Source organism: Rana temporaria, chromosome 9 (assembly GCF_905171775.1).
Source record: "Rana temporaria chromosome 9, aRanTem1.1, whole genome shotgun sequence".
Classification (NCBI taxonomy): domain Eukaryota; kingdom Metazoa; phylum Chordata; class Amphibia; order Anura; family Ranidae; genus Rana; species Rana temporaria.
This window is the reverse complement of record NC_053497.1, coordinates 85,760,229-85,784,220: the sequence shown is the minus strand read 5'-3', so window position 1 is coordinate 85,784,220 and position 23,992 is coordinate 85,760,229. Positions and strand designations below refer to the sequence as shown.

The window sequence follows — 23,992 nt, the reverse complement described above, 5'->3', positions numbered from 1 at the left end:
TGTCTGAAGCTCCAACTCCAAGTACTTTCCTGATGAGACTTAGCTGATTGCTAATACAGCGATGCCATGTCTAACAATCTGTTGTGATGTCATATCTATAAATCTGTAGATACAAAAAAGCTTTTGGGACCTGGGCTAAGGTTAGAGTTGCCACCTCATCCCATTAAACCTGAACAAAGGTTCTGCAGTAAGTTGAATGCAGATAAGGCAACAAGTGAGTTAAACCACTTCAGCCTCGGAAGAATTTACCCCCTTCCTTACCAGAGCACTTTTTGCAATTCGGCGATTTAACTGACAATTGCGCGTCGTGCGACATGGCACCCAAACAAAATTGAGGTCCTTTTTTCCCACAAATAGAGCTTTCTTTTGATGGTATTTGATCACCCTTGCGGTTTTTATTTTTTGCGCTATAAACAAGAATAGAGCGACAATTTTGAAAAAAATTCAATATTTTTGACTTTTTGCTATAATAAATATCCCCAAATAATCTATAAAATTTTTTTTTTTTTCCTCAGTTTAGGTCCATACGTATTCTACATTTTTTTCGCAATAAGCGTATATTGATTGGTTTGCGCAAAAGTTATAGCATCTACAAAATATGGGATAGTTTTTTACTAATAATCGCGGCGATCTGCGATTTCTATTGTCTATTGCCCGGGGGGCAATGGTGGGTGTGTGAGGGGGTCCTCCCACACAGCCCGCCCTACCTGCTCTGCTTTGAAGCCCAACAGGGCAGAGGGACTCCCTATAAGGGAGTGAGAGGATCTAGCCCGCTCAACCAGCCCCGTTAGTCCTTCGCCTCTCTTTTTAGAGACCGTGTGGTCAAAGTGCATGCATGTTAACCCAATTTAGAGTGCGTGTAAGTGTGGTGGTTTTTGTGGGAGGGGGGTGGGCGTACTAAGCGCAGGCTTACCTTGTATAGCACACCCACCCGGAGCCGGGCTGAGACCACCAAACTCAATTCACATGTAGCCGAGACCAGGATCCGAACCCCTAGCTGCAGAGGTGAATGGCTTGTCAGCGCAGTGCCAATAGCGTTGAGCCACCGCAGCTCCCTCTGCGATTTCTATTGTGACCGTGACATTGCGACGGACCTATCGGACAATTTTGACACATTTTTGGGACCATTCACATTTATACAGCGATTAGTGCTATAAAAGTGCACTGATTACTGTATAAATGTGACTCTAGGGGGCGCTGAAAGGGGTTAAATCTATTACCTAATGTGTGATTCTAACTGTAGGGGGAGGAGACCGATCTGTGTTCCTCTGTACTGGGAACACACATCGGTCTCCTCACCTGACAGGCCCGTAAATCTGTGTGTTTACACACACTGATCCACAGTCCTGCCGTGAATGCGGGCAATCGCGGGTGCCCGGCGGACATCGCGGCCTCCGGGCATGCACACGGGTCACGTGTGCGCGGCCCCCCAGACGGCCAGGAAACCCAGGACGTCATATGACAATGGGTGGTAGGGAAGTGGTTAATTACCACTGTAATCAGCCACAGAACCTGTGTAATTAATATGTCTTCGGGTTTAAAGGGATGAGGTGGCAACCCTAGCTAAGGTATAATACAATGGTGACAGACACGTATGTCATAAGACATAGGTAAGAGTACAATTACATTGAATAAATAACGTTCCATTCACATAAGCATAACATGTTTTTTTTTTCATCAGTAAACCTTTTATCCTTTTGTCCAAATTTTTTGACTAAAGACATTACTGCACAGCTCAATTAAAATGACCGTGTTATATTTAGTACCTGGGTATTAAATCACTAACTTTTTGAGGTACTGTGGCCCAGATTCACATAGAACTGCGGCGGCGTAACGTATCGTAGATACGTTACACCGCCGCAAGTTTTCATCGCAAGTGCCTGATTCACCAAGCACTTGCATGAAAACTTACGCCAGCGGCCTCCGGCGTAAGCCCGCGTAATTCAAAGGGGCGTGTGCCATTTAAATTAGGCGCGCTCCCGCGCCGGACCTACTGCGCATGCTCCGTTTTGAAATTCCCGCCGTGCTTTGCGCGAAGTGACGTCATTTTTTCTAACGGCGACGTGCGTAGCGTACTTTCGTATTCCCGGACGTCTTACGCAAGAACAAAACATTTTTAAATTTCGACGCGGGAACGACGGCCATACTTTATACAGCACATACGTGTGCTGTGTAAAGTTAGGGCAGCTAAAACGACGACTAACTTTGCGACGGGAAACTAGGCTAGCAGCGACGTAGCGAACGCGAAAAACCGTCGTGGATCGCCGTAACTCCTAATTTGCATACCCGACGCTGGTTTACGACTCGAACTGCCCCCAGCGGCGGCCGCGGTACTGCATCCTAAGATCCGACAGTGCAATTCAATTACACCTGTCGGATCTTAGGGCTAACTATGCGTAACTGATTCTATGAATCAGTCGCATAGTTAGGAAGACCCTAAAACAGAGATACAACGGCGTATCAGGAGATATGCCGTTGTATCTCTTTTGTGAATCTGGGCCTGTGCCTATAAAAGTCCATCCACACAGGTAATTGCTTTCACTATCGCTCCTCATAATATTAAATCACTTTTGTATGATATGGATAGCTGTAACCTGGCCGTAACTGTAAGGTTACATGAGCTGTCTATGGAAATTGGAGAGGTCCAAAAACAAATGTAAACAACTAATGATACTGATTTCATGTAAAAAAAAAAAAAAAATCTACACCTAAGCAATATTTACATTTGTAAATATGAAATTATGAATGCGGTAAAAAGAATAAAACCACCATAGTGACTTGATCTTTCTAAGGGCATTCATGTAAATAAAACAGTAGGTGACGTTGTACGTTTCTTAAATACAGTAGTAAAGCAATACAATTACCCAACACTGTTCCCCTAGCTATCGCATATAACACTTCAAGCGTTTTTATAGCCACATTTTTTTTGTTTGAGTGGTGAAGGGTTAGGAGCGCCTTCTGAAAATACTAATTGACTTGCTGGGATGCTAACCCATTATCTTTTATGCTCTACATTTTTTGGCTAGCTTTCTCTTTTGGGTTACATTTGCGAATGTTCTCCTGTGACCCACGGTCAGCTGTTGGTGGGCTATTGTCCACTATCACCTGACAAGGTAGAGTCATGAAAAGTTCAGGAAGGATCCCGACAACATTGTCAGGATCCACCCAGCTGCCTGATTGACAGCTGGCTCAACCTTTTAGCTCCTGCATGAGAACTGGAGCCATTCCTTAGGCAGGTACAGTCTACTTTCTTCACTGCAGGTATAGCTCTTCTGCAGCGGCACTGCATTTGAAGAAGAAGTCTAGAAGAACTCAGTTTCTCTATGGCTTCCATTCAATTGAATGTGACTCTGGCAGCCATGTTGGGTCAGGCAGAGCCTATTTAAGACCCTGGCTCCCAAGTTTATCAGGAATAGGGACAAGTAACCCACCTGGTAGAGATCAATTAAGTGATCTTTGCTAAAGGGTAGGACTAAAGTGTGAATCGTTTTATATAAAAAAAAAAAAATTAGATTTGCATAGTGTTTGATTTGTACTTAAGTACAAATCAAACACTATGCAAATCGAAAAAAATTCAAAGCAGGACTAGGTCACTGAGTGGGATATATTGGATTTTGGGTTGGCGCACTTCATATTTATTATAGCATCATATGGATGCTTTTTTTTTTCTTACTCAACCCATTACTTTAAATCAATGACCTGTAACTGGTAACCTTCTGTGTGCCACAATTTTTTTCTTGCTTCTGATCGATTTTGTTACATGTAAGTGCAAAGATACTTTTAAATAAATGTTGCTTTTAACGAGCTGCACTATGAAGCCTTTTCCTTCTATAATCCTCCATGCTTGAGAGAATCTACAGCGGTATGCTTTGTATAGACACCGAGGACACACGAGATACATTGTAATAAAGTGGAGCAATTATCTTAAAAGGAGGGAGTGTCCTTATAGGAGCCTAACGAGTGCGATATCCCTGGTGGCTGAAACCTGTGTGAGCGAGTTAGCTCTCTATAATTTGAGATCCAGCTCTTCTGGTAAAAGGCGTTTGTTTATGTGGTGAAAGCACCTTTTTGTGAATCACTTTTCATCTACAAGAGCAATTGGAATTTCTTTTTTTAACTCCTTTTTTTCACTAAGGACTAAGGGCCAGATTCACAGTCGAAATACGCCGGCGTATCTACTGATACTCTGGCGTATTTTCAAATTTGCCGCATCGTAGCGTTGTTTTGAATCCTCAAAACAAGTTACGACGGCTTTAGGCTTCGATCCGACAGGCGTACGGCTTCGCACGCCTTTGGATCGTAGGTGTAATTCTTCTGGGCCCGCTGGGTGGAGTCCTCGTTGTTTTCCGCGTCGGGTATGCAAATTAGCTGTTTACATCGATCCACGAAGGTACGCGCGTTCGTCGCATTCACTTACGTCGTCGCTAGTCGGATTTTCCCGTCGTAAAGTTACGAGTGCTATTTAGGTGGTGTAAAATTAGACCATCCATGTTAAAGTATGGCCGTCGTTCCCGTGTCGAATTTAATTTTTTTTTTTTTGCGTAAGACGTCCGGGAATATGAAAGTACGTAACGCACGTCGCCGTTCAAAAAACACGTCGGGGCGCCGTAATTTCGCGCAAAGCACGGCGGGAAATTACCTAACGGAGCATGCGCAGAACGTTCGGCGCGGGAACGCGCCTAATTTAAATGGTACACGCCCCATTTGAATTAGGCGGGCTTGCGCCGGACGGATTTACGTTACGCCGCCGCAAGTTTACAGGCAAGTGCTCTGTGAATCAAGCACTTGCGCTGAAAAGTTGCGGCGGTGTAACGTAAATGAGTTTCGTTACGCTGCAGCGCAGGTACATGAATCTGGCCCTAAATGTTGATATGTTGACTTTTCACTTTTGAGAATTTTTCATATGTACTGTATGATCATTTTTATTGGTTTACATCATAGAGTATCTAATAGGTTGCACACGTATATTTTTTTTTACAAATTGATTTAGTCGTGTTTTCAGACCTAATAAGTAGCAGCACCATTAATATTATACACTTTGGGTAAACGCGAAATATTTCTATATATTATGGAATTTTTACAATTCTCTTTACAAACAACTATTTTCTTGCACAAAAAGTGTACTTATTTTAGGAAAGAGGAGGAAGCCACAAAATATGAAAAACATGGCCAGTTTAAACTGTTGCAAACACCTGTGTGGACTACTTGTAGATGTAGTTTTCTAGAAAACACTTACATTCACTTTATCCAGGAGAACAGCGAGAAGCATGATTGACTCAAGACGTCTCTGAGCAAGTGTTAGTTTCCTATCTTCCCATTCTTGTGTCTCCTCAATTTCATCTTCAGGACAAGCTTCTTTCTGCTCGGCAGCCTTCTGTTCTCGTTTCTGTCTCTGAAGTTTCCTCTTCAACCTGGCTCTCCTTTTCCTGGCTCTGGCTTTTTTCTCCTCAATTTTTCTTTTTCTGTAGATTTAAGGTAATGGCTTTCATTTGATTTAAATTTACAACACTAATTATAGTTTCAAAAGGTACAAAAAGCAGAGCTGTGTCAACCTAAAAGTAAAAAAAAATTAAAAAATCCTCCAGATTAAAGCGGAATTCCAAAAATGGAACTTCTGCTTTTCTGAAGCCTCCCCCCTCCGGTGTCACATTTGGCACCTTTCAGGGTTGAGGGGGGTGCAGATACATGTATAACCCAGGTATTTGCACCCACTTCTGGGCATAGACTCCCGTGGGAGTCACGCCACTCCCCCCCGCTGTCTCCTGGGAAACACACTGGTCCCATGAGAGAGCGAGGACTAGTGAGGACATGGCGCGTTACTCGCGTATGGGCAGTATGGAACCGAGCAGTAAAGCCGCAACGCTTCACTTGCTGATTCCTTCAACAAAGATGGCGGTGGGGGCAGCCGAGAGACGAGTGATTGCTCGGCCTCGGGCTGCCGACATCGCGGGCGCGCTGGACAGGTAAGTGTTCATTTTTTAAAAGTCAGCAGCTGCAGTATTTGTTGCTGCTGACTTTAAAAAATAAAAAATTGGGTGGACCTCCGCTTTAACAAATTTTGTAGCAGATGTTTTTGTATTGGTAGATATTGATGTAAAGTTTGTCAGTAGTAAATCAGTGCTTAGTGGAAGTGTCATCAAAATACCAAATCAGGCCCAATGTTTTAATAGGAACACAACCCCTTTACACATGTAGTGTATTACCAAGGATAAAATTGTATTATCGGGAATAGATGTTATTTGTCAATAAGATTTTACACTATTAAGATTGTATCTATTATTGGAGCAATAATTGCAATAGTTTTATATAGAAAGATCATGCACATTTAATCTTAGGTATTGAAACAGATATATGATCAACTGTTATAAAGATATGTGTCTTGTTGGGATAGAAAAGAAAGGTATATAGAACTGAAACACTTTTTTTTTTCTTTTAAGAAAGTACTATTTTAGGAACCTTCCCAATTTGGTCATGTGATCAAGGGGCTAACCACTTAATTAAGTGATCTCTGCTAAAGGGTGGGATCAAAAGTTTAAAGTAGTTGATTGGCCCTTCAGCAGAAATGGCCTAACCTGTTGACAGGTGCTTGGAATAGTATATACTCCAGGGAAGGTAAGTATTTTAGTTCTTTTTCTATTCTATATTTATCCCAGCAAGCTATTTAGCATTTGAGTATGAGTCCACTTTAAAGGTCGCATAATAAACTACATAAAAGCTTTGAGCAACAATTCATTTACATAGTCCTCAGATACAAATGGGTGTTTTCCTTATGTGTAAACTAGGGTTTTCATACAGATACAAAACTCATAGCTAATATCTATTATACCAGTATTCAGCGTTATTAAACAATAACTATAAAGGGTTAGCTGTAATCAGCATGGATTCATGTAGAATAGTTCTTGCCAAACCAATCTATTAACCTTCTATGAGGAGGTGAGTTGCCATCTAGATAAAGAATGGCCTGTAGATGTGGTGTATCTGGATCTTGCAAATACGCTTAATACAGTTCCCCATAAACGTTTACTGTACAAAGTAAGGTCAGTTGGCATGAACCATAGGGTGAGTACATGGATTGAAAACTGGCTACAGGGGCGAGTTCAGAGGGTGATGATAAATGGGGAGTACTCGGAATAGGCAGGGGTGGAAAGTGGGGTCCCCCAGGGTTCTGTCCTGGGACCAATCCTATTTAGTTTATTCATAAACGACCTGGAGAATGGGATAAACAGTTCAATCTCTGTATTTGCAGACGATACTATGCTAAGCAAGGCAATAACTTCTCCGCAGGATGTGGAAACCTTGCAAGAAGAGCTGAACAAATTAATGGGGTGGACAACTACATGGCAAATGAGGTTTAATGTGGAAAAATGTAAAATAATGCATTTGGGTGGCAAAAATATGAATGCAATCTACTCACTGGGGGGAGAACCTCTGGGAGAATCTAGGATGGAGAAGGACCTGGGGGTCCTAATAGATGATAGGCTCAGCAATGGCATGCAATACTAAGCTGCTGCAAGCAAAGCAAACCGAATTTTAAGCAAACATGCATTAAAAAGGGGGCTAACTCCAGGGATAAAACTATAATTTTCCCACTCTACAAGACTCTGGTCTGGCCGCACCTGGAGTATGCTGTCCAGTTCTGGGCACCAGTCTTTAGGAAGGATGTGCTGGAACTGGAGAGAGCCCAGAGAAGGGCAACAAAACTAATAAAGGGTCTGAAGGACATTAGTTATGAGGAAAGGTTAAGAGCACTGAACTTATTCTCTCTGGAGAAGAGACACTTGAGAGGGGATATGATTTCAATGTACAAATACCGTACTGTGACCCCATAATAGGGATAAAACGTTTCCGCGTAAGGGAATTTAATAAGACTTGCGGCCGTTTACTAAAATTAGAAGAAAAGCAGTTTAACCTTAAACTGTGTTCTTTACTGTAAGAGCGGTTAGGATGTGGAATTCCCTTCATAGGCAGTGGTTTCAGTGGGGAGCATCGATCATTTAAAAAAACTATTAGATAAGCACCTGGTGTTTTTTGTTTTTTGTGTTTTTTTTTCAATAAAAATGATCTGATTTAAAAAAAAGATAAGCACCTGAACAACCACAACATACAGGGATATGACATAAAAACACACACATAGCTTGGACTTGATGGCTTATGCACACAGGGGCACAGAGTACGCTGTGTTCAGATCTGTAATGTATATTGATCTGAACTGAGCAGTTTTGTATGCTATGGGCCCATTCACAGAACATCATTTATGTCCAAAGTCCAATTTAGATTGGATTTTATGCTGCACGCATGTCAACATTTGTGTGAATGTATACATGTGTACAGCATAAATGGACATTTCCAAATGTGCTGCTGCATTTGTCCAGTGAATTCAGGGCTGGGGGATGTAAACACAATCAATATGTAGGTAGCAGTCCCAGCGCAGGTGCAGAATGATTTCACCCTTCAAACATTCTTAATGACTACGGCTAGGTTCACACCTATGCGCAGGGGCGGACTGACCATTGGGGCTCTCGGGCACTGCCCGAGGGCCCCATGCCATCAGGGTTGCCAGGCTCAATAAAACCAGAGACAGTATGTAAAAATCTGTGTTTTTTTTACATCTGTCCCTGATATGTCTAAAACCGACATGCTTTTGATGTGAAAATCCAGATATTTTAACTGCCCTGCCTCTGCACTGCCTCCTGGCATGGTGGCCATCTGTAAGCCCGGGGGCCCCATAATCTTCTATTGCCCGGGGGCCCCATGAGTTGTCAGTCCGCCCCTGCCTATGCGTGTGGCTGCAGGTGGGGGAATCTCATTGATTTCTGCACCCACAACCACCCACGCTGCCTACCAACTGTTGATGTTTACATCTCCTTTTGAATCAGTTATTCCCACACCATCAGTCTTTCAGAATGACTGTACACTGAGGTCATTCTTCACCTGCGCTGTTGCTGCATCTTCAGGGGGAGATGTAAATAACAGTGCGTAAGCAGCAGCCAGCGGGGCAGGGGCAGAATAACTGTACATGTCCTATGCAGGAGGCCTTAAAAAAAAAAAATGATATCAACTTGTTACAGGGAGTTTTGCATCATGTTATCTGTATATACCTCTCTTCTTCTTCCTTCTCTTGCTTCCTCTCCAGCTCCAGCTCTTGCAGCTTAAGACGCTCAGCAGCCCTTTTGTTTACTACCTCCTCACTAAAGTGGTTGGTGGTGTCCAAACATACCTGATTCAGTGAAAAAAGGAGAAACTGAGATGGTCATATTTTAGACTAGATAAAGAAAGGTTTGATTACAAACTCTGATAAACTTCTAAAAAGGGAGACGGTATCTTCCCCCTGTTACCTTTTCCAGTAGATGCTTCCAAAATGAACTAGATGCTGTCATTGCCTGAATGCCAGGGATCAGTGCTGGCATGGGGCAATGTGCACCTGGCAGCTTAAAGTGTTTGTAAAGGTTTGAATAAAAAAATAAAAAATAACAAACATGTCATACTTACCTCCACTGTGTGGTTCGTTTTGCACACAGTGGCCCCCGAACGCTGTCTTCTGGGGTCCCTTGGCGGGTGTCTCGGGCCCCTCCCCGCATCAGATAACACCCCTGGGAAGTGCTTTTCCAAGGGGGTTACCTTGTGGGCACGCTCCAGAGTCCAGCATTTGTGTCCTGCTCTATATGGAATTATAAGGGATACATGTAAACAAAGAGGACAACAGACACAGACATCCTGCTCTATATAGAATTTTTAAGGGGATAAAAGTAAACAAAGAGGACCACAGACACAGACATCCTGCTCTATATAGAATTATAAGGGGATGAAAGTAAACAAAGAGGACAACAGACACAGACATTCTGCTCTATATGGAATTATAAGGGGATGAAAGTAAACAAAGAGGACAACAAACACAGACATCCTGTTCTATATAGAATTATAAGGGGATAAAAGTAAACAAAGAGGACAACAAACACAGACATCCTGCTCTATATAGAATTAAAAGGGGATAAAAGTAAACAAAGAGGACAACAAACACCGACATCCTGCTCTATATAGAATTATACAGTAGTGTCCATAACATGATCTCTATGTAAACACTAATAATCAACTACTTGTACAGTGCAACCTTGGATTACGAGCATAATCCGTTATAAGAGAATGCTCGTAATCCATAGCACTCACATATTTAAGCGAGTTTCCCCATTGAAGTCAATGAAAATGAAAATTATTTGTTCCCCATTGACTTCAATGGCATGCAATACCACATGCGGCCAGAGGCGGGGGGCTGCCGGAGAGCCTCGGAAATGGCCGGAAAGGCCCGAGGACAGTTCGGCTGACCTTGGCAAACCTCTGCAAGACTCAGTTCACTAGCCTTTCCAAGGTTTGCCGAGGTCAGACAAACTGTCCTCGGGCCTTTCCGGCGCCCCCCCACCTCAGACCAAAAGCGGTACTGCACACTGCTTTGGTCTGAATCCTGCTTGTTTTGTGGGGCAACACTCGCAAACTGAGTTAGGATTTTTAGAAATACAGTGCTTGTATTGCAAAACACTTGTTAACCGCGTTACTCGCAATCCGAGGTTCCACTGTATTTTCTCCTGTTTGGTCTGTTAAAATATAATTGGAAGCACTTTGTTAGTTCTGTTTGATGAGTGCAAAAATCCTATTGATCTTGCCAGAATTTCAGATCTGCCCTAAGTCAGACTTCCTGTGTTATCTCAAAGAGGCTATTTAGTCCTTTTAGTTCTAGTACCTCGTGTCCACTCTGTGTGGAGCCTCCTGGAGAAGTGCATTGTCACGTGTAAACAAAGAAGCCATGCTTTTGTTTTTATAAGTGATAGTGATGAGCAAAGGGCCTGTGCCAGAGGTGGTGGAACCGAGTTCTGTCGTGTTCCAGCTGAAAAAACATGGTTTTATATGTATTCATATCACCTTTATACAACGTATATATATTTTACCTTGAAATCACATGCCAAAGACTTCCCATCCTCAGCAGCATACATGAGTTTCATGCCTTGTAGTGAACTCATAGCATTCATGACACTTGATTTGTCCTCATATTGGAGAAAAGCATCAAAGGCTTGTAGACTGCCAGGACTCACTGGGCTCCCCACATCCACTTCTCTGTATGGATCAAGCATAGGTATATCAATATAGATTATTTTTCCATATCTTTCAAAAGCACTTCTTAATATCGTCTCACTTGGCTTGTCAATATTTGTGTTCAATTCAGAAAACCATTTACAAGGTAGTCCTTCCAGATGTATACAAGATGACACAGTAGAATAGTCTGTGATGTCTTCGTCATCTTCTCCCTCTTCTAGCATTTGTTCGTTGGTCTCTTCAATGGATGAATGTTCTAGAGGAGCCTCGTGTACCTCAAGTTTTGCAAGGTCACTTAGATTGTTTATTTGCAATGTTTGTCCATTCATTTTCTCTAAGAAAATCTGACACATTTGTCTAGTGTCTGTTTCACCTTCCAGTCGAATGACCTCCTTTGTGCTTTTGACAACCCTGAGAGAAGTGAAATGGTCTGGTGCAACCATCGTTTTCAACTGTTCCAAAATATCCCAGTGTGATACTGGTCGACACTGGCCTGTCTCTTCTGGGAGGTTGACTGAGATGATTAATTTTGCTTTTGGTTTGAGATAGAGATGATAGGTGGCACATAACTCAACAACTTCTGAGTCATCATAGACTGGAGTAACAGTCATGGTGTTCTGTGGCCCTGCAACAGATAGTTTAACAAGTAACATTGTTATTTCAGGTTGCAGCAAAACCTAAAAAAATAGGCATGAATATGCCTGTATACAGGCATAGGCTGGGAATATACACCTCGATCCATTGCCCCATATATGTAACTTATAAATAACTTTATAACAGGTATACAGCATATGCATAGACTAGCTTAAAGCCTTGTACACACACACACGCATAGGTGTGCGTAGCCTATTGCATTAGAGCGTGCACCCCAAAATTCAAACACACATGTACGCCACCTGCTGTCACAGGAAGGGGGCTCTGGTGGTGGGAGACAGTTGATTGGGAGCATATTACGGTACACCCTAAATACGGGTGTAACGTGTTCCTAAAGTTGAACCCAGACTTTAATATATTGGGGGCATTTACACTGGTCACTGGCACCCCAACCACCCACCTGGTGCTGCTCCTGGATAATGCTAATGCACATGGGGTGATTAGGGTGTGCCCGGGCACACCCGGCACACCCTGTGCGCACGCCTATGCACACACGGTTTTCTCGGCAAGAACTAGCAAGAAAACTGCTGGCAGAGCTTTTTTTGCAGACTAAACCGAGCGTGTGTACGAGGCTTTCAGGTTTCTCGTCAAGAAAACTGCCCAAAACACCTCCTCACTGCCTGTTACATGCCCTCTGAAAAGCACTGTGACTGGAAGGATAGAGTCTAAATCTGCACAGCAAGTATTTCTGCAGATCCTGACATGGAATGAAGAACAAGGTGCATTGCTCTTGTGGCTTGCAGCTGGCAGGCACTAACACAGTAAGAACATGGCTGGATATCAGAGAGGTGGGAGAGCATCAAGATGTCCAAGCCTCCCCACTGTTCCCATCAGCTCTTCAGGCTCTCTCCTTCCAGTTCCTGCAGATCTCCACACAGACATATGTCAGTGTGCCTCTCTGAGCCTGTCAGCTTCTCAGTGAGGAAACCGACAGGTTTAGAGAGGCATGCTAACAGTGGAGGTATCAAGAGCCAGATAGGGACAGCCAAAGGGCCGGATGTGGTCCTGGGGACGCAGCTTGCCCATGTCTGTTGTAGTTGGTAATATTTGCTGACATGACATACTAAATCTGACTACACAAGCTAGCTTTACAGTGAACACTTCAAGGTTACCTGTTATCAATTCAACTATAACAAACACAATGAAAATACTGAATATAGCCTTTGAGGAAATCTAGCTATTAGAGACCACAAAAGACAGACACAAAATGAATTTGTTGACAACATACTTGCATATTCCTAAAAAGAAGTGAATAATTAAAACATTCCTCACTGACCTCTGTAATTGCAGGCACTATGCAGAAATTCATCTTCACTAAAGTTATGCAAATCATATTTTTTTTTCAAAAGGGGATTGTTTTAAAGTTAATTTATTGTTTGTTAGGAATATGTAAACATTTGAATATCTATAGCCAGGTCACATGTCCACTTTTAAGCAGAAATTCAGCCACCCCCCTCCTGGTGATTGGTCACTAGGGCACCAAGTGATGTATTGTGGGGAGGCAAGGCAGTGTCACATGTTCTCTAATACCCAGACAGACTGCGTCTTTGGCCAGGTTGGTAACAAGGAACAAGTGGAAAGTAAATACATGCTGCTTATCGTATGTTCAGTAAAATAAAATTACTTAATTATTTTTTTAATTAAAATTTTATATGGACAGTACAGATTCGCCTTAACCCGGTCATATGAATAATGAGAATGCCTTTGAAGAAATGTTGACGTCCATTTCACACTAAAATGTATTTATACTGCATTGGGTGACTGTTATCTCATGTCTATTGGTACCTTATTTTATGTACCTATGTCTGTATCACTAGTATTAGCAGCATGGTCTTTAATTTGTCTTTCTGTGTCCTGTATTACAACATCTACAGAGCCTTTTTTCGAATCCCATTCCCTCCTTACCAGTCCTACATCTACCTTTCCCTAATGAAATGTAAGTAATCCCTTGTGAATTTGCATTGTGCAGTCGGTAATTTGCTCACTGCTATATCGTGTTGTGCAAACAACCTATAAAACAAAATATATCTAATCTAACTTACATTTATATTGACAATAATCAAGGGAATAATTAAAAATTGGAGATTTGATTCCTAACCTTTGGGGCCCATTCACACCTTTGTGGTGTGAATGTAGAAATATAGGGCCAGATCCACAGTGAGAGTACGCCGGCGTATCTACTGATACGCCGGCGTACTTTCAAATTACCCGTGTCGTATCTTTGGTTTGAATCCTCAAACCAAGATACGACGGCATCTGGGTTAGATCCGACAGGTATATGTCCTCGTACGCCTTTTGGATCTAAGATGCAATACTTCGGCGTCCGCTGGGTGGCTTTCACGTTGTTTTCCGCGTCGGGTATGCAAATGAGCTATTTCCGTCAATCCACGAACGTACGAGCGGCCGGCGCATTTTTTACGGCGTCTGTAGTCGGCTTTTTCCGGCGTATAGTTAAAGCTGGTATTTTGCGGCGTATTGTTAGATTTGCCATGTTAAGTATGGCCGTCGTTCCCGCGTCGAAATTTGAATGTGAATGTGAGTCACTCCCCTTTCTCTACCATACTATACTGTACAAATTAAAAGAGTACAGAGGACAGCTTGAAGACTTCAGAAGCTTCACTGTAAAGTGACATTGGCCCATGCAGGCCAAAGCAATACGTGTATTTTGTAATGCTTGCCTGCCCAGCAGCACACACTGCCTTTCACTCCCACATGCCCTGTACAGCCAGGAAAGCCTTGTGTTAGATACAAGTCCAACATCTAGCTTACACAGGGCTACGGACTCCTGTGTGATAGTGCCACTGGACCCAGGTTACATGCTGCTCTAAATAAGCAAAGTACTGATTTAAAGCATACTGTATGATAAACCTGAATTATGGAAGTGTGTATGGTTGCAAACAGATATTTTCCATTGAACCTGAAAAGCTCTGTGATTGTTTACCATTTGTTTTACTCTATAAAGCTATGGCCAAACCAAGGATATAAGTCACTGTTGTTCCTAGAAGGAAACATTACCACAGGCTGAATTCTTACCTTCCATTCTTGGTGATAGATCTCCCTGTAGAGCGATCATCATCAATACTCTGCATACTCAGTGTAGATTATTGTCCTGTTTAGTCACTCATTTAGATGTCTACATTACCTTGTACAACTCTAAAGGGGGCAAAACCTGAACTAAGACTTCTGTTGTCTGCCTCTGAATGAAGTCCAGAAACATTTTCTTGATGAGCTTGTAGAAGTACACGTAAAGGCTCCAAACCCATGGACATGTGGAACAACATATTCGCTGTAGCTGGACCTGCCTGAATTAAGGTCTGTGTTTGTGGAAAGGCAACACAAACCAGGATTTTGGATGCCAAGGTTTCAGGGGGAAAACTGTCATTTATATCACCATTTGAGGAGAACATATTAGGAAATGAACATTCTACATCAACTAGAGCATTTGACATGATTTAAGATATATAAAACTGTACTGTGGTCATAGAGAAGGCACAATAGAAGCAGCCTAGGCCTACGCCACATACTAGAAACTTGGTCCTGCCTATTCAGAGCACTAGTAGCAACCTGAGTTGTTCACTAATGCCCTGTACACACAATCGGATTTACAGTCGGAAAAACTTTGGATGGTTTTTCTGATGGAATTCCGCTCAAGCTTGGCTTGCATACACACGGTCACACAAAAGTCCTCTGAACATTTGACCGTCAAGAAAGCGCTGATATACAACACTACGACGAGCCAAGAAAATTAAGTTTAATGCTTCCGAGCATGCGTCGGAATTTTGCGCGTCGGAATTGCCACAGACGATTGGAATTTCCGATAGGAATTTTTTCCGTCTGAAAAATTGATCTCTCATTCTTTTGTTGACAGAAATTCCAACAGCAAAAGTCTGATGGAGCATACACACAGTTGGAATTTCCATTCAAAAGCTCACATCAGACTTTTGCTGGCGGAAAATCCGATCGTGTGTACGGGGCATTTGGGTCCATCACTGGTATGTCATTCCATAGACTGAGCTGTCAGACAAACTCATTTAACCAACAAATGTTCTACCACCAGTGTTTTCATGTATATCCTTAAAATGATGTGTGCCACTTATCTGTGCAACATGACTGCAAATTCTCCAATTTATTTCTGCATCATGGGTGGTGAAACAGACAGAGATATCCTCCTATTCAATTTCTGGCTGGCTGATATCCCTACCCTCACTGAGGAAGAATGGGATGCAGGCGTACAACAGTACATATCTACAGTTATCTTCTTTAAGGATAGATTCATACAGCTTAAAGTGGTTGTAAAGTCAGAAGTTTTTTTTATCCTAATGCATTCTATGCATTAGGATAAAAAACCTTCTGTTGGCAGCAGTCCTGCTTAGCCCCCTAATATTTACCTGAGCACCATCTCCATCCAGCGATGTGTCTCGGCTGTCCGGTACTCTCCCTCCTCCGTGGTTGAGACGGCAGCGCAGCGACCCCGAGAAGAGGAAGATCTGGGCTGCTTTCTGAAAAACCATTACACAGAGCAGGTAAGTATAACATGTTTGTTCTTTTTAAAGAAAAAAACTGAGACATTAGTATCACTTTAAAGTGGTTGTATAGTCTTTTTTTTTACTTTTACCTATAGGTAAGCCTATAATAAGGCTTAGCTGTAGGTAAAAAAAAATATCTTCTATACCTTTACCGTTTAGCAGATATTCCCCTTGCAATGCGCCGCTGACTGCAGCGGCGCATGCGCACGGGAGATTCTCGGCTGAAGGCCCGGCAGACGGCGGACCTTGCCAGAAAGAAGTCTCCCGCGCGTATGCGACGACATCGCGGCTCCAGCCCCTCACAGAGCTGGAGCCGCGATACCAGGAAGACACGCAGAGGGAAAATGTCATCTCCCTCGGCGTGGACCGGCAGAGATACTGACGCCTTGTTCTAAGGTAAGTATTTCATAATGAGCTAGTATGCGGTGCATACTAACTCATTATGCCTTTAGCCTTACAGGTGGCAGAAAAAAAAAAAATTGGACTATACAACCGCTTTAAGTTCTTCACTATGGCTTAAGTAAATGTTGCAAAGTAGATTCCAATCTATAGTTAAGATACCATCATAACTTTTCTGTCTTGGCCAATCGACTCAAATCTAAATCTACGTGAAACCTAAATTGATTGGAAAGTAAGCTATGGCTCTTTGATTTTTGCTGAATCAATCGTTCTGATTGATTTACACAATTATCAGATTACGATACTGAAATGAGTATGACCCCCATAAAGGCTTTGAGTGTCTTCAGCCTAATGACAAACAAGCGAACTTCAAACTAGCCTGAACCATCATTTATGTGATCCTCATGCTCTAAAATGACCTAAGAACAAACACACGAGATCAGCGTAACATTTTCTCTATTGATTCTTCCTTTGTAACCAGGATACATTGTTTTAGTTACAAGAAAATAATTATATTCAACATAGCCCCCAGAACAAAACAGAACCTAATAAACCACAAAAAAAATAATGCAAACAACATAAATAAACAAGTTACAGTGCTGACAGCTCAAGGCACTTTTGTCAGTAATAACTCACAAGGGAAATTATGCTTCTCTTAGGCCGTGTACAGACGACCAAACATGTACGATGAAACCGGTCCGCCGGACCGTTTTCACCGTACATGTCTGCCTGGGGATTTCTGTATGGTGGCTGTACTCACCATCATACAGAAATCCGCGCGTAAACAATACGCGGGGCGTGGCCGTGCCGTCGCCGCGACGATGGCGCGGCGACGTGGGCGGCCCTGCCAGTTTAATGCTTCCATGCATGCGTCGAAGTCATTCGACGCATGCGAGGGATGGCGGGCGCTCGGACATGTACGGTAGGTCTGTACAGACGACCGAACATGTCCGAGCGGACAGGATTCCAGCGGGCTGTTTTAAAACAAGTCCAGAAATATTTGCCCGCTGGAAAAAGGCCCGGCGGGCAAATGTATGCTGGAATCCTGTCCGCTTGGGCCTACACACGACCGAACATGTCTGCTGAAACTGGTCCGCGGACCAGTTTCAGCAGACATGTTCGGTCGTGTGTACGGCCCATTATGGATTTATTAAAAGGCAACATTTGGGCTGCCAGGCCTGTAACCAACGACATTAAAAATATATTGATCCAAAGCTAAATGACAATATTCTTTGGAAACCATAGTGGAATGCTAGAAAGATTACAGGTGGACTGATACTGTCCAATACCTTGTGTCTCCAAATTAGTGAACAGTCAGTGAATCATAATGGATCACATGCAGTACATCACTGATTGTTCAAGACCTGAGATCAGCTCACTTATCCCTACATTAGATTCTTGTATTATATTTGACATACTCAAACATATACACAAAGTGATACATTACAAATTGCAAATTAATGTTTTTCACCTTTATTTGTAACCAACTGTCAGTGGTGTGAAAAGCTGTCCCATTTCAAGACTTAAAGGGGTTGTAAAGATTTTTTTTTAAATAAAACATGTTATACTTACCTCCACTGTGCAGTTTGTTTTGCACAGAGTGGCCCCGATCCACGTCTTCTGGGGTCCCTCTGCGGCTGTCTCTGGTCCTCCCCGCAATAACTCCACACATTCATGCGAGCTCCCTCGCATTGTGTGGAGTCCTTGCGGGCGCGCTCCCGTGATAGAGCGTGTGGCCATAGCCGATCACTGTATCACTCGACCCCGCCCCTCGGCGCACCGCGTCATTGGATGTGATTGACAGCAGCACCAGCCAATGGCTGCGCTGCTTTAAATCTATCCGCTCTAGCCAATCAACGGCCAGGCTGAGCAGCGAAGAGGATGTCGGGGCCGAGCATGGGACTTTCGAGGGGTCAGGTAAGTATAACGGGTGGCAGGGGGGGGGGCGGTATAGTCAGAAGTTTTTTCACCTTAATGCATAGAATGCATTAAGGTGAAACAGCTTTTACCTTTACAACCCCTTTAAAGCCGCGTACACACGATCAGTCCATCCGATGAGAACGGTCTGATGGACCGTTTTCATCGGTTAACCGATGAAGCTGACTGATGGTCAGTCGCGCCTACACACCATTGTTAAAAAAACGATCGTGTCAGAACGCGGTGACGTGAAACACAACGACGTGCTGAAAAAAACGAAGTTCAATGCTTCCAAGCATGTGTCGACTTGATTCTGAGCATGCGTGGATTTTTAACCGATGGTCGTGCCTACTAACGATTGTTTTTTTCCCATTGGTTAGGAATCCATTGGTTAAATTTAATCCATTGGTTAAATTTAAAGCAAGTTGGCTTTTTTTTAACTGATAGTTAAATAACCTATGGGGCCCACACACGATCGGTTTTGACTGATGAAAACGGTCCATCAGACCATACACACAATTTAAAAATCTGACAAAAAATGCCGCTTTCGCATCGATCGTATGATAGTCTGATCGTTAGTACACACCTTTCTAGAGCCGATCATGACAGTTCATCCGAAATTATCCGGAGGGACAAATACGAAAAATGTTCTCGCACAATACCAGATTGTATGATTTTTGTTTAATCATTACAGTTTTTGTCTGAAAATACGATACAGATACAAAACAACACATTACATCACTTCTGAATTTTTATTCTGTCGTACAAGAATTTACTTTAGCAACCTCTTCATTTCCAATATGGAGACTAGCATGCAAAAAAAATAAAAATAACGGACGACCATTCATCCGATAATCTCATTGTGTGCACCAGGCTTTAGAAGAACACGACAAATAAATTTAATACATTGTAAACAAGTTTGTGATGGGGGATTAAGTGATATCTCAAAGCGCAGCAGTTAATAACAGAGACAGTGCAGGTGGGGATAAATATGGATAATTATACTGCATTTGTCTCCAAGGAGCTCGCCACAACATCTGGCACCACTTTCTTTTTAATGCCATTGATCTCATTGTAATTCCAAATCACAGAATAAAATACTACACTAAAATGTATGCATTTCAGTGAGAATAATAATATTAATAAAAGTAATAATAATAAAAATTATATCAATTCTATTTTAGGTCACCTGATTGACAGATTAGCGAGTATTTATGTCTATTACATTTCCTTTGGCCTTTTTTTCAACATATTGTAGATGCCAATGATGTACAATACCCCATATAGCAACCAAAGATGTAAGCGTTTACTATGGATCTTCTGTTATTGCCTTTCTACTAATTCTAAGGGCTTATTAAAACAGTGCAAAGAGTGATGGTAGTAAGCAAAGTGCCCTTAGCCATAACAACCAATCAGACTTAATTTATCTAAAGTCAGCTCAGTGAAAGATAAATCTTGACTTGCGAAACATTGGTTACTATGCTTTGTCCTTGGTCTCATTCTAAAATTCTAACCTTAAAGGGGTTGTAAAGGTTCGTTTTTTATTTTCTAAATACCGTATTTATCGGGGTATTGCGCGCTCCGGCGTATAGCGCGCACCCCTAAAGTGGACCCGCATTCCTGTGAAAAAAAGATTTTAGTACTTACAGTTTTGGTGTCTTGCGCGACGTCCATCGGCGGCCTCGTCGGGTCCGGCGTCCGTCTGCGGCTTCGGTGGTGTCCTCGTCGGGTCCGGCGTCCTTCTGCGGTGTCCTCCCCGCTCGATCTCCGCTTCCCGCGGTGAGTTTGAACTACTGCGCCAGCATATACCGAGCGCAGTACACTCGTGTATAGTCGGGCAGGCTCGTCTCCTCTCGCGGTCACGTCCTGTGCGTCCTGTACGTCCAGGACGTGACTGCGAGAGGAGCCGAGCCTGCCCGACTATACACGAGTGTACTGCGCTCGGTATATGCCAGCGCAGTAGTTCAAACTCGGCGCGGGAAGCGGGTATCGGCGTATATCACGCACCCACGATTTTACCCTGAATTTCAGGGCAAAAAAGTGCGCGGTATACGGTATGTTCCTTTAAGCTAGTGCATTGTTGGTTCACTTACCTTTTCCTTCAATTTCCCTTTTTGAATGTTTTTTTCTTTGTCTGAATTTCTCACTTCCTGTTTCTCCTCAGTAAGCTTGCCCCCATCATCCAAGCCTTTCTGGGTGGGGGTTAGTGAGCGTGCTCTCCCCCTACCTTGGGACTACTTTGCTGCGGGGAGTCACAGCGTCTCCCCACAGGGATGTAGTCCCAAGGGAGGGGGCGAGCACGCTGACTAACCCCCAGCCAGAACGGCTCAGATGATGGTGGAAAGCTTACTGAGTAGAAACAGGAAGTGAGAAATTCAGACAAAGAAAAAAAACATTTAGAAGGGAAATGGAAGGAAAAGGTAAGTGAACCAACAATGCACTAGCTTAAAGGAACCCATTTAGAAAATAAAAAACAAACCTTTACAACCCCTTTAAATGCGCTTAAGGTGGTATTTATTGACCTGGATAATTTCTTCCAATTGTAAGAAAATATTTGGTCTGTTTGTGACAAATTTAAATATCTTCCTATCTGCCTGGGGAGATACCTGTCTATCTATGGCCACTCTTATCCAGTAACGTACTGTAAAGAGCAATTATAATGAGTAGTAGTCCACAGAAAATAATCAGATTTAACAGTGGGTCTTTGGCCTGCTTTATGGAATAAGCCCATTGATGCTGAACACTGCCATGGCATATGGAAAATCCTACATCGCAGAAGTTACAATTCAACACCTGCTCCTCTATTTATTTGTCACAATGCAAAATCGTTCTCTCAGTATCATATGAAACAAGAAGAGAAACACACGTACACTGAAAGAATACAACAGCACAATAGAAGAAGCAACAGCACTTAAGACTAATGCCGCATACACACGACCGTTTTTCATGACGAGAAAAATGCCATTTTTAAAATTGGCCGTGAAAAACGGTCGTTTGCATGCTCCAGAGCAATTTTCTCGACGAGAAAAATGGCCTAAATTTTTTTAGAACCTGCTATATTTTTTCTCATCGTTTTTCACGTCGTGAAAAACGGTCGTGTGTACGTTTTAATGGGGGGATGCGCATGCTCAGAAGCAAGTTATGAGACGGGAAATTAGCATAAGCAGCCCAAAGGGTGGCACCATTCCAATGGAACTTTTCCTTTATAGTGCCGTCGTACGTGTTGTACGTCACCACGCTTTGCTCGAGCATTTTTTTTTGCATGTGTATGCAAGGCAGGCTTTAGAGGAATCACGGCAAATCACATCGAGAAAAACACCGTTTTTTTTTCATGGCATGAATAACAGTCGTATGTACGGGGCATCAGGCTGGGTATACATATACGCATAACATGTGAGTGTGACCGTCTTTCAATGGAGCCGGTTCACACATGTCTGGGGTGGCTGCAGTGTGGTTTTAAAAAGGGTCTTGTGTGTTTTTGGGTCCGGTTCAAGTGCAAATTCAGGGAAAAATTTGCACCTGAATCGCACAGGACACCAGACTGCAAAACGCACCGCAGATATGTGAACCCAGCCCCACAGGCAACGTTATAAAGCAGTCAATTTGACATTCACAAAACATTCACTGCAGGGGAACCTTCCAGAATTAAAATACAGTAATTGATTCACCACCAGTGAATCTTTGGTGAAATAGTGAAAATCACTGCTTTATAAATATGCCTCTTGTGCGAAAAAAAAAAAAAAGCCATCCACAATCGTATGTCGTATTACACAAGTCACAAGCTGAGAGGTGAGCCTATAAAACAATAAGCAAATAATGTAATGTAATTCAAAGCAAGTGAACCTCTAACCACTGACTAAAGCCAACAAAAGGAAAACATATGGATGGACATGAGTAACATAATACCCCGTTATAATTTTTACTAGTTTCACGTGCCTTTGTTCAGAAGATGAAATAGGGAATTATATTTACCAAGTCATAATTCTCCTTTAGTATAATTAAACAGATAATGCATTAAAAGCGGTTTCGTTATGTGATGTGCAAGACTTGTCTGATATAGAATAAAAATGTGTTTCTTACCGGTTCTTGGTCTGGGATATACAGAGTCTGACCTGCGTGCTGCTAATCTGTGAGAACAAACAGTCAGGTAGAGTATTTGTCATCTGCTTCCTGCTTTTGCAGAATGTGATGCTAAGATTAGCGTATGAAAACACAGGGGGTTTATGAAGCCCTCTCACTGGCTCCTTCTCTGCATCTAATTGCCTATCGGCAAACCCTCTCCCTGATGATGGTCCGTTAACAAATGCCTACCTGGTTTACTTCTTTTACAACCTGTTCAAAGTACAATTTTTCACATTTTATTTCCCCTTGTAAGATATTCTACTTTAGCTCTGAGAAAATAAATAAATGTGTAGTGCTTGAATGACAATCAGTTATGAAAATTAAATACCAATAAAAGTGAAAACATAAAACACATAATAATAGTAAATACATGTGCATCAAATAATGTATGAGTCCCTTATCCAAAGGAACAGGTGATGTGCTGGTAGCACGCGATGCAACGTATTCTGTTGCGCATGTTAGCTGATAACAAAAGGCAAAGCTAATATGATCAACTGTTGAAAATGAAAAAGTTTGTATGTATCCCAAACAGTCAAACAAGTGAATAAGTGAATGGATGAAATAAGTGACTTCTCCAATACGTGATAATCCCACCACCATAAGCAATGCAGGCTTACCAGAGCACTTCAGATGACATATGGCACTGAAAGTCACATAAGGCTTAAAATGACTTGATGTCATACACGATCCGTGGCACAATCGTACATTAACCGGTCATCATATCATCATATCTTCTGTAAGGTTGGTGTATAGAAAGGAACTGGGAGCTGTACTTAGAATAGGATCCCCAGGCTGGTTGTCTCAAAGTAGGTCAATGGTATGTAGAAATGAGAGAAGAAAAGTGGCCTATAGCGTGATCCCGTTTTAAAACATACAAATTATTTATTTGCAGCTATCAAACTTACATTTGGCTGGAGAATTAAAAGCGCTTGTATACAAATGGGGCGGCAGTGGAGTCCTCCCGACGCGTTTCGTGGTCAAAGCACATCGTCTTTAGCTCTGAGAAATATAAAGATAGGTAATGAAACATTTAAAAATTGTAGCAACCAGGCTACAAGGACATCTATCACAGTTGTTGAAGCATATGTATACCCAAATAATGAACTTCTCTTATTCACTCCATTTTAGTCTGGTAAATACACCATTGAAAGCATTTTGTTTTATCTGTTTGATACGTTTGAAAAAATACTTGTTGAGTAAACCTAAAATTTAGAGCTGTCCTGTTCCTGTTATCTCAAGGAGTCTGATCGGTCCTCCCAGTTCTTTTCTTGGACTACAAAACAACCCCCTAT

At 42.4% G+C, this 23,992-nt stretch overlaps 1 protein-coding gene across 1 annotated transcript in view; it reads right to left on the bottom strand.

The window, feature by feature from the left end:
* The window catches only part of LOC120913689 (A-kinase anchor protein 17B), a 36,447-nt gene extending 13,331 nt beyond the window's left edge, over positions 1-23,116 (bottom strand). The window contains exons 1-4 of the mRNA XM_040323831.1: positions 22,659-23,116; positions 10,938-11,707; positions 9,099-9,217; positions 5,237-5,462 (exon numbers count right to left, since the gene is read on the bottom strand). Coding sequence (XP_040179765.1) covers positions 5,237-5,462; positions 9,099-9,217; positions 10,938-11,693 — 1,101 coding nt within the window. The 5' untranslated portion in view covers positions 11,694-11,707; positions 22,659-23,116. The remainder of the gene's footprint in view (positions 1-5,236; positions 5,463-9,098; positions 9,218-10,937; positions 11,708-22,658) is intronic.
* Positions 23,117-23,992: the final 876 nt, after the last annotated feature.